Consider the following 13512-nt stretch of genomic DNA (forward strand, 5'->3'; position numbering starts at 1 on the left):
TTTACAAACTGTACAATGTTCATGCCCTGTAAATTTTAGGAATCTATATCTGGAGAAAGGAGAACTGCTTCTGCTTTTAGGGAACAATAAATTCACAATTATTAAAGTGACAATCAACAATAAATTAAAACTAGTAAATGGAAGTTCAACAATAAATTCAAAACTATTAAAGTGGCAATCGACAATAAATTCAAAACTATTTCAAGTGAAACTCAATAATAAATTCGAAAACTATTAAAGGGAGGTTCAACAATAAATTCAAAACTATTAAAGGGAAGTTCGACAATAAATTCATAACTATTAAAGGGAAGTTCAACAATAAATTCAAAACTATTAATGGGAAGTTCAACAATAAATTCAAAACTATTTAAAGGGAAGTTCAATAATAAATTTAAAACTATGAAAGGGAAGTTTAACAATAAATTTAAAGTTGTTAATTAGACAATTAACAAAAAATTCAAAACTTTTAAGAACGATTGACAGTAAATTTTTAACTAATAAAGGTAAAAGATTTCTTGGATCCATCTATATGTTTCTAAGCATACCACTATACATATATCATCCTATCAGAAGTGTTCACAATGGGGAGGGGTTTTTGGTGGGTAACCCCCCGCCCCCCCCCCTGTACACATTTTTTAAGGAATGAAAAACCTTTCCTTTTAATATCCACTTTTTCACTTTTCAATGTGGAAACTATGTCCAACTTAACAATTTTACCTGGAATAAATATTTAGTAAATATAATTTTTATATAAGTATAATTCTCACAGATTTTGAAATTTCAATCTTAACAATGAATGTTTCGCTCTAATCTATCTTAAATTACAGAAAAACATAACATTTTTAGGATGGGGGGGGGATGTTTGTTTTTATGCGTTAAAAAGAACACTTAAATTGTTTAATCAAGAGGAGCCTATCAAACCACTTGTCACTGCGAGAACCAGGTAATTTTTAAAGAACCGACTCGGAAACTTTTTAAAGAACCGACTCGGAAACTTTTTAAAGAACCGACTCGGAAACTTTTTAAAGAACCGACTCGGAAACTTTTTAAAGAACCGACTCGGAAACTTTTTAAAGAACCGACTCGGAAACTTTTTAAAGAACCGACTCGGAAACTTTTTAAAGAACCGACTCGGAAAATTTTTAAAGAACCGACTCGGAAAATTTTTAAAGAACCGACTCGGAAACTTTTTAAAGAACCGACTCGGAAAATTTTTAAAGAACCGACTCGGAAACTTCTTAAAGAACCGACTCGGAAACTTTTAAATATAAAAAACATATCTTTCTCTAATTGTTTTATTTCCCAATAAAAAACTCGATGAAGAGGATTCTGAAAATTAAAAAAATTCAAGGGCAAGTCTAGCTAAAAAAAAATGTCCGTTCGTTTATTAGCTGCTCTGACAAATAAGGACAGCTCCAAAGCTAGTTCTATAGAAGGAATTCAAATTTTATTAAAATTGCTTCTGAGCTCTCCTTAGAGCTTTCTCTTTGCCCCTGTCTAGCGTCTTAATTATTATATCATATCTGTTCGGTTCGATAGCAACCTAAGAAACCAATCACACCACATGCATTATTTTCAAATGAAGAATCAACTTTTACTTCTAAAAGGGATTTAACATTTTAGCATTGTTACATTAGAAAATTAAAATACAGTGATAGCCAGACCAAGAGAATATTTAAAAAATATAAAAACTTATTTGCAACCCTTCATAATGTCAATTGTTCCAACTTGAAATATAAAATCTTATTTGCAACCCTTCATAATGTCAATTTTCCAACTTGAAATATAAAATCTTATTTGCAACCCTTCATAATGTCAAGTGTTCCAACTTGAAATATAAAATCTTATTTGCAACCCTTCTTAATGTCAATTGTTCCAACTTGAAATATAAAATCTTATTTGCAACCCTTCATAATGTCAATTGTTCCAACTTGAAATATAAAATCTTATTTGCAACCCTTCATAATGTCAAGTGTTCCAACTTGAAATATAAAATCTTATNAGAATTTCCATTATTACATTTTTTTCCTCATAAGATTATCATATTCTTCCAACTTGAAATAGTCTTTTTTCACCAGAAGTTATTAAATATAATTTCTTGGGTATGTACTCATGGAACCTCACAAATATGATATAATATTAATCTTATGAGGATAAAATGTAATAAAGGAATTCCTAAACTCGTAGGAATTATTATCATGGTGTTATTAAAGGGAACCTCCTGCAAAGATGGCAATACTGAATGCTAGATTCACTGATTATTTTCCATTGTGGTTTCTGCGCATTTCTACTGGAGGAAAACATATATGATTTATCAGAATTAAACACTTTTAAACCCAAAAACGACAATATCTTCCACATTATTGATCAGATAAATGTTTCAAGAGTATCGTTGTGAATCGACCATGGCCATCTTTGCATGGAGGTCAGTTTGTGATGTTTAGGCATGGGAGGAATATCAGAGTACCATTGAGTATACTTACAAGAGAGGCTGTGGAATTCTACTGTCAGGTGTTCAATCAACTAATCAATAATACTCGATCATATCAACCTATTTCAATAATTTTATTGTATTAAATGCTATTTTTTATCATATGTTAAAAATACTTAGAATAGTTGGTTTGTACAAAAGATGGGGGGTGTGGGGGGTACTATCAATCCATCACTTCAATCTAAATTTTAATAATTGTATCAGAGTTTGGAATTTGTGAACAAAGTGAAAAGTCCGCTTTCTTTTGAACATTGAAATTTGGCTCATCAGCTTGAGACACTAGAACTATAGAGGAACTTATCTTTAATTAGACAGTTTTCATTATAGAAAATATTGTATCTTTTCGTTTCTCCGTCTGTATCTAGTGACAATGATACTTTACTGCCATTGGTGGAAATTCTGGTCACGTGATACAGACGTATAAATTATATCTATTGAAAATTATTAAGTAATATATTCAAATTATGAGCTGTTCAAGTTCCTCCGGGTTATCGCAATTTTCAGATTCGTTGCGTTTTTGCTGAATATTATCTGTCTAAAACTTTGATTCCTATACCACATCTCATATACATAAGTTTTGGTATAACCTTGACACAGTTTTGTATCAATTTCTCGAGACAGGAACATCAGATAGAACTCATGTAGATCGCGATCAACTCCTAAAGTGTTTAGGGTTCAGCCTATACCCCCTTTAATTTTCCTGAAATACATAATACATACATATATAAAATACATAAATCATTAACTGAAGATAGCGAGCTATAGTTTCAGTCTCCGATTTTATTTTCTGAAATGGTAAAAATAATTAATATTTTTATTCCATTTTTATATTAGTTATGTCCTGCACCCAGTTTTCCTAATTATGCCACATACACAGCTCATCTTATCGAGGTTAGACAATTATAACAATAAAAAATATTTTGAAAAAAATAAAGTTATTTTTTTTGTTCTTTCGAAAAAGATATCATCATTTTGTTTTGAAAACTATTAATCAATTATTTCAAATAGTAATTGTTGCTTGTTGTTTCAGTAGATTGTATTTCCACTTAAAGGATTTGAGTCTTTGCCACAAGCTCCTATTTTCTAATCCCTATATCTCTGCAACCCAACGTCATAGACCTTTGATATTTTAAACTATGAATTCTGTTGGATCAAATAATCTAAGTTTGAAATATCATAGGTCTACACCGTAAGGTTGCATAGATATAGGGATTTGAACATTTGAGTGTACGGCAAAAACTCAATTCCTTTGTATAAACATTTCCAAAATTTAAGCCGGCGGTCAATTAAAACCGGATTTTGGGAGATTTGAGACGTGGCTTAAATTCTTTAAATTCGGACTCTGAAGTAGATGGCATTTTTTATTCAGCTTTGATTTTGTCGATCTGGGTTAATCTTTGATTTTTGTATTCATTATCAACTCATTTCAGGAAGATTTTATTTGGTTTGGTTTGTTTGGAATTTAATCGATTCGATTGGATTGGAATCGATTTATGTGATTTTATTTGGTGAAATTATTTGATTATTTAGTTTGAGTTTATAACTGATTCATGATCAAAGATTGATTTTGTGATTGATTACGGTTGATTATTTGATTATACCCATTTTCGGTATATTTGGTTTCACAATGAATATTTTTGAATTTAATTATGTTCATTTAATGTTCTAAGATTGAATTTTATGATTGGTTACATTTTAAATATTTGATAATTTGATAAATTTTAAAATGTAATTTTGTCGCAGATCAATTGATAAGGTTTGCCTGATGATCAAAGACTGAAGTCCATTATAATAAATATAAATATTTGATTATGCTAGATTTTGGTTTATAGTTTTGATGTACAATAAGTGATCTACAATTGATTAATTTGTTCGTTTTGACGATCAATTAATAAATTTTTGATCGATTGTGAAAAATAACTTATTTTTTTATTAGGCCCATTTTCGACACCAGCTGTTGACAGGACTGGATAATACTGGAGGGCGGGGAGGATTGGTAATATTTTATAAAAATAATCAGCAATTTGAAAAACTAATGTAATTTCACGTTACACTCCAAAGTTTGATAATAATTTTTTTTTAATATGAGCACTTTGAATTAGGATCAGAATGTTGATAAGAAATTAAATTGCCAGCCATAACTTCTCATGTTCTGTTATAATCCACATCTTTGCGACCTGATGTCATAGATCTTTGATACTACAATTATTAGAGTTTTAGCCGATCAATCAGTTCCTTTCATCTAATACACTTCTATTGTATTATTTTTCGTCACTTTTCCGTTATTTTTAGTCACTTTTTCGTTCTTTTAAGTCACTTTTCTGTTATTTTTAGTCAATTTTTGTTAATTTAGTCACTTTTCTGTTTATTTTAGTCACTTTTTTGTTATTTTTAGTCACTTTTCTGTTATTTTTAGTCACTTTTCTGTTGTTAATTGTTGGAAATTCAAGTTTAATTGTTAAATTTAAATTTTAAGACCTATAATCGAGAGTTCTCTACTATTTGTATAAATTCATTGCTTATACTAACGGTATAAGCAATGAGTTTATTTGCATCAATTTTGAAGCTCTTCTCTCCCAGGTTTTATACGTTTTAAAAAAATTGAAATCTAAAATATCACAATATTTTAGCCAAGCTGTCCTTTCCCCACCTGTAGCGGTACACTTTGGAGCAGTATTGAGGTAAAGGAATTGAGGTCAAGGGTTTCATTTAATTTACACTTAAAGGCTGGTGGGTCTAAATCTATGCATAGCCTGGGGGGAGGGGACGTCCCAAGCCCCTTCCCGAGATAAAGGTATTACAGTTTAAGGTTTGAAATGCATGTTCATAGCCATATTTTTCAATGACAGCTCATACAAAAAAAGATTAGACAGATAACTTTAACAGTTTGGGTGCCAAGGAGACTTGAAAAAAATGCAAAAAAAAGGTTATAAAATGTGACACATGTTTCTACAATCTACATTCCTTTTTCAAGGGCTTTTTAAAAATATAGTTTTTAGATCTTAAACTTTTGTCACAAAACGTCATGTGATATTTTAGAATTTTTTACACGGACCGAACTTTTTACCGCAATGTGTCCTACCTTATTCATTAAAGAAAATTAAAAATTTTAATTCTTTTATTAAAAGTCAACAAATTTCACGGTGATAGTGTCAAAAATAAGAGTGCTTTTATTTTCCATTAGCGAATAAACCCTTAAAAAAGTGTTGTGTTCTGCGTAAACATGACTATATTCTAGGGAGAAAAAAAAGATTTTCAAAAAGTGTAAAAAAAGAAGTAGGGTAGTTAGGGTTTATGTATTCTAAAAAAGGTCGGGATTTTCCTTTTTACCTAAAATATAAACCGAGTCCGAATTTAATGAATTTGAGCCGTGTCTCAAATCCCCCAAAAACCGGTTTCAATTGAGCGCCGGCTTAAATCTTGAAACATTGAATACGGTTTTAAGTGGAATCAACCATATTTGAGTCGCGGCTTAAATTTAAGCTGCGGCTCAAATTCTTTAAATTCGGCCTCTGATCCTGCATCCTGCTTAGTCCTGATATTAAACCTTATTTTGTGACACCCTTGTCTTTTTATCTACAATATAAACCTGTTCCTGCATCCTGCTTAGTCCTGATATTAAGCCTTATTTTGGTTACACCCTTGTGATTCAAGGGACTCTAATATTGATTTTAGGTTATATTCAAAGATGGAAATGGCCGATTCACAACGGCACCCAACGGCGTCAAGTATGATTTCGGTATCAACGTATTTAGAAAACATTTCAATTGTAATTTCTCTACTTGCATTTCTACTGCAGGAAAATATTTAAGAATTGTCAAGAGAGAGAGAAACATTTTTAAATTTGTAAAACAGCAATATCTTCCACATTATTGATCAAATAAATGTTTTAAGGGTGCCGTTGTGAATTAGGCATTGCATCTTGGAATGGAGGCTGACTTGAAATTATGCTTAAACAGTCCTTTTTAAGGCATTATTGATGCACTACGCGTCCCACCATCATGTACTAGAGAAACTGATGATGTTTGAGAGTGAACAGCAGTGTGTCAAATACAGGTTGATTTCATTTTACAACGTGGGGAGGGGGGTCCCGGGTACTAAATACTAATAGCATCGTCGTTTTTAAATATTCATAACATAATACAAAAAGGTTCTCTGACTAAATATATTAACATAAATTATAGTTCAAGGCGGTTAGAAAACACGTTCTGGAAAATCGTTCTTGTTGATATCTTTGATCAGAGAACAAAATCGCCATGCATAATGATGTAATTAACGCAAACTTATTTAGAATTAAATTTTGTAATGTAATTGATAACTCACATTTTTGTGAAACGTCTGAAATGTTTAAAAAAGTTACCTCAAAACAATTCCCATCAGAAGTCCCGGTGCCCCTATAATCTCAAAAGTATTTTTTCAAGTTGGAATGATTAAACAAAGGGAAAACTGCATTTCTTAATAAAAGGTAATTGTTGATAACGATATCTTTTAAAAAGTTCTGATCAGATGTACTTTGGCTTTGAGATGGGTGTGTTCGTTTTTCATTTCGTTTGTTCATCGTTCGTACATTTTGTTCGTTTTTTTTCGACGTTTAAAAAAGAATTGATTTCGGTCGTTCTCAAGGTAATTTATTCGTCTATTTCGTTTTTGTTTTCTCACTGAACGAAAGTTCAGTAAAATCGTTTGTTCAGTAAATCATTCGTTCAGCAAAATCGTTTGTTCAGTAAATCATTCGTTCAGAAAAATCGTTTGTTCAGTAAATCATTCGTTCAGAAAAATCGTTTGTTCAGTAAATCATTCGTTCAGCAAAATCGTTCGTTTAATAAAATCTTTCGTTCAATAAAATCGTTTTCTCAGTTAAATTCGATCAGTTTTTTAAAGTTTATTTAAAAAATGTTCATTCAGTAAAAATATATCGTTATTTGAAAGTTTGCTTGAAAAAATCGTTCGAATTCAGTACTAACGTGTTAAATCTTGCGGGAAATTCTTCTGTCCAGTAAAAAATCATTAGGTTTTTCAAGTTCGTTCTTGGGTAATCTGTACAAAGTGATAGTGTTGATATTTTGTCAAACCAGTAACCAACCTTTTACACAAAATTCACTTATACTAATCTTAACTTATTATTAACTAAAAAATAAACACGATCGGAAAATACTGGCGCTCGAAGAACATAATATTACCAAACTAATGAAATTGTAGAAACATGATCACTGAGCTGGAGTACGAGATGAAGAGGATCAAGGAGAAGATGGAGAATCTCAAGGTATAGTTATATATTTAGTTTTAAAAGATCAACTCTCACCCTCTCCAATTTTCTCTTAATACTGAATGTTTTAGAGGGGTTTCTGTTGGAGTACTAAGTGGAGGGGGAGAACTTTTTGTAATGGGGAAAGCTTTTCGTAATGGGGAAAGTTTTTTGTAATGGGGAAAGCTTTTTGTAATGGGGAAAGCTTTTTGTAATTGGGAAAGCTTTTTGTAATGGGGAAAGCTTTTTGTAATAAGGGAAAGCTTTTCGTAATAAGGAAAGCTTTTTTGTAATGGTAAAGCTTTTGTAATGAGAAAGCTTTTTGTAATGGGGAAAGCTTTTCGTAATGGGGAAAGCTTTTTGTAATGGGGAAAGCTTTTTGTAATGGTAAAGCTTTTGTAATGGGAAAGCTTTTTGTAATGGGGAGCTTTTTGTAATGGGGAAAGCTTTTTGTAAAATTTATATAAAACCATGTACCAAGGAGAAGATGGAAGATCAGAAGGAGAAGATAGAAGATCAGCAGGACCAGATGGAAGAACAGAAAGAGAATGAGATGAGAAGAGAAGAAGAGATGAAAAGGGAAGAGGATTTGAGACGAGAGAAAGAGAAAAGTATCCGGTAACATATTTTGAAAATCTATTTTTGTTTTAATGTCCTTCATTCCCCGCTTTATTCCGATTAAAGATGAATATGTTTAATGTTATTAATTTGCCAAAAATAGCTCACTGTTCTAAATTTGTGAGTTAAAGAATTTTTTAAATGAAAACAAAATGTTTTGCAGGTTGATTGAGAAGATGGAGACTGACCCTAATCCAGGTTTGCCTTGATATATAGTTTTTTTTTTAAATAAATCCCAAACCGGGGGAGGGGATAGGAGGGACGTATATTCACTATACAGGGGGGGGGGGATTGGAAACATACTGGTTTTGGGGCCCTAACAGATAGTCTAAAATGGTTTATGAACACTGAACAATATATTTTAACTTTCTAGTTTTGATAATTGTGAAAGAAGATGAGGAGGAGGAGGAGGAGGAGGAGAAGGAGCAGACTACTGCACAGGATGCCAGGACTATCATCAAAATGGAGGTAGTCATTCATATTATTGTTGAGGTAGTCATTTATATCATTGTAGAGGTAGTCATTTATATCATTGTTGAGGTAGTCAGTTATATCATTGTTGAGGTAGTCAGTTATATCATTGTTGAGGTAGTCATTTATATTATTGTTGAGGAAGTCATTTATATTTTTGTAGAGGTAGTCATTTATATCATTGTTGAGGTAGTCATTTATATCATTGTGGACTGTGGAGGTAGTCATTTATATCATTATAGACTGTGGAGGTAGTCATTTATATCATTGTGGACTGTGGAGGTAGTCATTTATATCATTGTGGACTGAGGAGGTAGTCATTTATATTATTGTGGACTGTGGAGGTAGTCATTTATATTATTGTGGACTGTGGAGGTAGTCATTTATATTATTGTGGACTGTGGAGGTAGTCATTTATATCATTGTGGACTGTGGAGGTAGTCATTTATATCATTGTGGACTGCGGAGGTAGTCATTTATATCACTGTAGACTGTGGAGGTAGTCATTTATATTATTGTCATTTATTTATATCATTATGGAGGTAGTCATTTAGATCATTGTGGAGGTAGTCATTTATATCAATTTGGAGGTGACATTTATATCAATATGGAGGTAGTTATTTACATCATTTTTGTGGAGATAGTCATTGATATAATTATTGAAGTAGTCATTTATATCATTGTGGAGGTAGTCATGTTATTTACATCATTGTGGAGGCAGTCATTAAAATCATTTCAGAGGTAGTCATTTATATCAATTTGGAGGTGGACATTAATATCAATATGGAGGTAGTCATTTACATAATTTTTATGTGGGTAGTCATTGATATAATTATGTAATAATCAATTTTATCATAGTGGTAGTCAATTTGTCTCAATATGGAGGTAGTCAATTTTTATATCTAAATAAGGGAACTCACTCTGTATAAAAATACAGGTAATAATTAGTATAAAAGGAGAAATTTATCTTGTTTAAAAATGAAGCTATTTCATAGTAGTGAACAGTAACATTCATTAGTTATGTATTTTGTAATATCATAATTGAGATATATAATTACTCAAATCTAAGATAATGATATTAATTCAAAATGTCGGTTAATAATTTCTAGCAATAATATCTGCAGTCAGTGAATGAAGTCGATCAAAAAGTCGGTAAATAGTTTAAGTTAATAATGTCGGTCAATAATATCGGTCAATAAGATTGGTCAATTGTGTTAGTTAATAATGTCTGTCAATAAGATTGGTCAATAGTGTTAGTTAATAATGTCCGTCAATATTAATATTAAGACTGCTGCTGTCACTAATATTGAGAACCAGACTCTCAAAATGGAGTTTCTTCAACTCAAGGAAATCATTTTTAATCAACTATTATTATTCTATTTTTCTTTAAAGTTTTTTTTAAATTTAGTTTAAACTTTTCTTTTTAAATTCTCTTTATTAGGGTAAGCCAAAGGAAAATTTATTACAGATCCTTCTGTAAAATTAAGTGAATGACGGTTTGAAAATATATAAAAATTTTACTTTATTTTTTTTCGGTGATTTTTATAACACTATAGAGGACGTGAGTCAAACTCTAATGAAACGCATAAAGTACTTCCAGTATATATATTTCTTATAACTTATTACTAGAGGGTTCCGAACTTGAGTAAATATCGATATCACACGTGTAGATGTTTATCAGTACAATGCCACGTATCCGTTCTATCTCATTCCGTTGAATCTTGTGGGATTTGTTTTATGCGGCCAGGCATCGTCTTCCACAACACTTACATTTTGGGAAATGGTTAAATACATTTTTTGTAAAAAAACACAACTATATTCGTTCTCACCTAAAGTTTTAAATTTTAAAAATTAAAATGATCAAGATGGAGAAAGAGAAATTAGAGCAGGTATATGGGTTTATTTTTGGCAGACTTTTAAAATTAATTCTTGGTTTACTCACTTTTTCATGTTAAAGTTGAGTTTTGGTCTTTTCCGAAGGTTGTATTGGTACATTGGTTGGAATTTGGCTGGAAATTGAACATTTTGTGACTTTTCTTTCACATTGTGTCCTTTTTTCACGTTCGGTGTCCTCCTGTTTTACGTACTGCGTCCTTCTGTTTCACATTCTGTGTCCTTCTGTTTCACATTCTGTGTCCTTTCGTTACACATTCTGTGTCCTTCTGTTTCACGTTCTGTGTCCTTTTGTTTCACGTTCTGTGTATTTCTGTTTAACTTTCTGTGTCCTTTCGTTACAGTTCTTTTTCCTTATGTTTCACGTTCTGTGTCCTTCTGTTTTACTTTCTGTGTTTTTCTGTTTCACGTTCTGTGTCCTTCTGTTTCACGATCTCTGTCCTTTTGTTTCACGTTCCGTGTCCTTCTGTTTTACGTTCTGTTCTTCTGTTTCACGTTTTGTGTCCTGTTTCACTTCTGTGTCCTTTTGTTTCACTTTCTGTGTATTTCTGTTTAACTTTCTGTGTCGTTTCGTTTCACGTTCTGTGTCTTTCTATTTCACGTTCTATGTCCTTCTGTTTCACTTTCTGTGTTCTTCTGTTTCACGTTCTGTGTTCTTTCGTTTCACGTTCTGTGTCCTGTTTTACGTTCTGTTCTTCTGTTTCACGTTCTGTGTTCTTCTGTTTCACGTTCTGTTTTCTTCTGTTTCACATTCTGTGTTCTTCTGTTTCATGTTCTGCGTCCTTCTGTTTCACGTTCTGTGTCCTTTCGTTTCACGTTCTGTGTCCTTTTGTTTCACGTTCTGTGTCCTTCTGTTTCACGTTCTGTTTTCTTCTGTTTCACATTCTGTGTTCTTCTGTTTCATGTTCTGTGTCCTTCGGTTTCATGTTCTGTGTCCTTCTGTTTCACGTTCTGTGTCCTTCTGTTTCACGTTCTGTTTTCTTCTGTTTCACATTCTGTCTTCTTCTGTTTCATGTTCTGTGTTCTTCTGTTTCACGTTCTGTGTCCTTCTGTTTTACGTTCTGTGTCCTTTTGTTTCACGTTCTGTGTCCTTCTGTTTCACGTTCTGTGTTCTCCTGTTTCACGTTCTGTTTTCTTCTGTTTCACATTCTGTGTTCTTCTGTTTCATGTTCTGTGTTCTTCTGTTTCACGTTCTGTGTCCTTCTGTTTCACGTTTTGTGTCCTTTTGTTTCACGTTCTGTGTCATTTCGTTTCACATTCTGTTTTCTTCTGTTTCACGTTCTGTTTTCTTCTGTTTCACGTTCTGTTTTCTTCTGTTTCACGTTCTGTGTCCTTTCATTTCATGGTCTGTGTCCTTCTGTTTCACGGTCTGTGTCCTTTCATTTCATGGTCTGTGTCCTTCCTTTTTACGTTCTGTGTCCTTTCATTTCATGGTCTGTGTCCTTCTGTTTCACGGTCTGTGTCCTATTGTGTATAAATAATGCGAGATTTGGGAAATGTCACTCTTCAAATGGAAATTGAAAATCCTTAAAGGGATTGTATTCGTAACTTAAAGTGGCCCTGAATGCAAAGATGTCTTTTTCCGATTCACCATGGTACCCTTAAACCTTAATCCTTTCAAAGATGTATTTTTTCTAGGGTTGAAAGTGTTTGATCCCGATAGTTCCTAAATGTTTTCCTTCAGTTTATGAACGCGTATGAAACCACAATTTAAATAATCATTTTTCAAAACTCTAAATATTAATATCTATTTCATACTTGATCAGGCCAAGGTGTTAAGGGTACCGTTCTGAATCGGGCATTGCCATCTTTTCAAGGAGTGTCACTTTCAAATTAAGCTTACAGTCCATTTATTCTGTCAAAACTTTGTATAAATAGCCTTTTGTTAATTTGGAGATTATCACGTTCAGTTGGGAACCCTAATGGTCTCAATCATCCAGAAATTAGCACGTTTTAAATAATTAGTATTGTTTATTTGGGAATCAGCATCCACCTTTTTTATGGAATTCATTCGGAAAATATTGCATGTTTGTTTGAGATAAAGGACTTTTTTAAGAATTCCGCGTGTTCAATTAAAAAGAGACAAGTAGTCTAATAAAAAGGCACGTTTTTAGGATTAAAACGTTCCTCTGATAATAAGAATGTTTTTTGAGGAATAATTGTACTGAGCAGGTTCTTAAAGAATTAGGAACTGGGGTATAAACATGTTTTTTGGAAATTGGCAAAAGCTACGATCTCTTAAAAATGGGCACGTTATTTGGGGTTTCAGAACGTTATTTGGGGTTTCAGACCGTTATTTGGGGTTTCAGAACGTTATTTGGGGTTTCAGAACGTTATTTGGGGTTTCAGAACGTTATTTGGGGTTTCAGACCGTTATTTGGGGTTTCAGAACGTTTTTTGTAAGAGGCACATTTACTTCAGAATAAACACAATTTAAGAAAAAGCCTGTTTGTTTTGAAATGTGCATGCGTAAAGGTCACAATGTCCTGTTCAGATGCTGGAGACAAGAACGCTAGAGTTGGAACAGCTGAGAGCAGATTCTAAGGAAAACAATAAGGAATTTGATAAGTTTATCAATAATATAAATTAGTGCTTTTAATGTTTTTATTTTATTTATTGTCATTATTTTAGCATTTTATTAGTTATGATCATTTTTATTCAATTGAATTGAAGTTTTAAGTTACGACAACTTAAAACAACAATATTGATTTCCTATTGGCGAAAGCCGGGATCTATGAAAGAGAGAGATAGTTGAACTAGATGTGGATGGTTTAAGTCGAGATGGCTAGGTCAG

The 13512-nt window shown here is 32.3% G+C and overlaps 1 protein-coding gene across 1 annotated transcript in view; it reads left to right on the forward strand.

Annotated features, from left to right (window-relative positions):
* The first annotated feature begins 38 nt into the window (after positions 1-38).
* The window catches only part of LOC111714177 (golgin subfamily A member 6-like protein 22), a 32086-nt gene continuing 18612 nt past the window's right edge, over positions 39-13512 (forward strand). Inside the window, exons 1-14 of the mRNA XM_023489227.1 lie at positions 39-80; positions 907-943; positions 2445-2511; positions 3326-3382; positions 4428-4487; positions 5122-5172; positions 6462-6547; positions 7691-7754; positions 8218-8354; positions 8518-8552; positions 8728-8822; positions 10113-10172; positions 10691-10714; positions 13213-13275. Coding sequence (XP_023344995.1) covers positions 6471-6547; positions 7691-7754; positions 8218-8354; positions 8518-8552; positions 8728-8822; positions 10113-10172; positions 10691-10714; positions 13213-13275 — 555 coding nt within the window. The 5' untranslated portion in view covers positions 39-80; positions 907-943; positions 2445-2511; ... (2 more) ...; positions 5122-5172; positions 6462-6470. The remainder of the gene's footprint in view (positions 81-906; positions 944-2444; positions 2512-3325; positions 3383-4427; positions 4488-5121; positions 5173-6461; positions 6548-7690; positions 7755-8217; positions 8355-8517; positions 8553-8727; positions 8823-10112; positions 10173-10690; positions 10715-13212; positions 13276-13512) is intronic.

Source organism: Eurytemora carolleeae, unplaced genomic scaffold (genome assembly GCF_000591075.1).
Source record: "Eurytemora carolleeae unplaced genomic scaffold, Eaff_2.0 scaffold931, whole genome shotgun sequence".
Lineage (NCBI taxonomy): Eukaryota > Metazoa > Arthropoda > Copepoda > Calanoida > Temoridae > Eurytemora > Eurytemora carolleeae.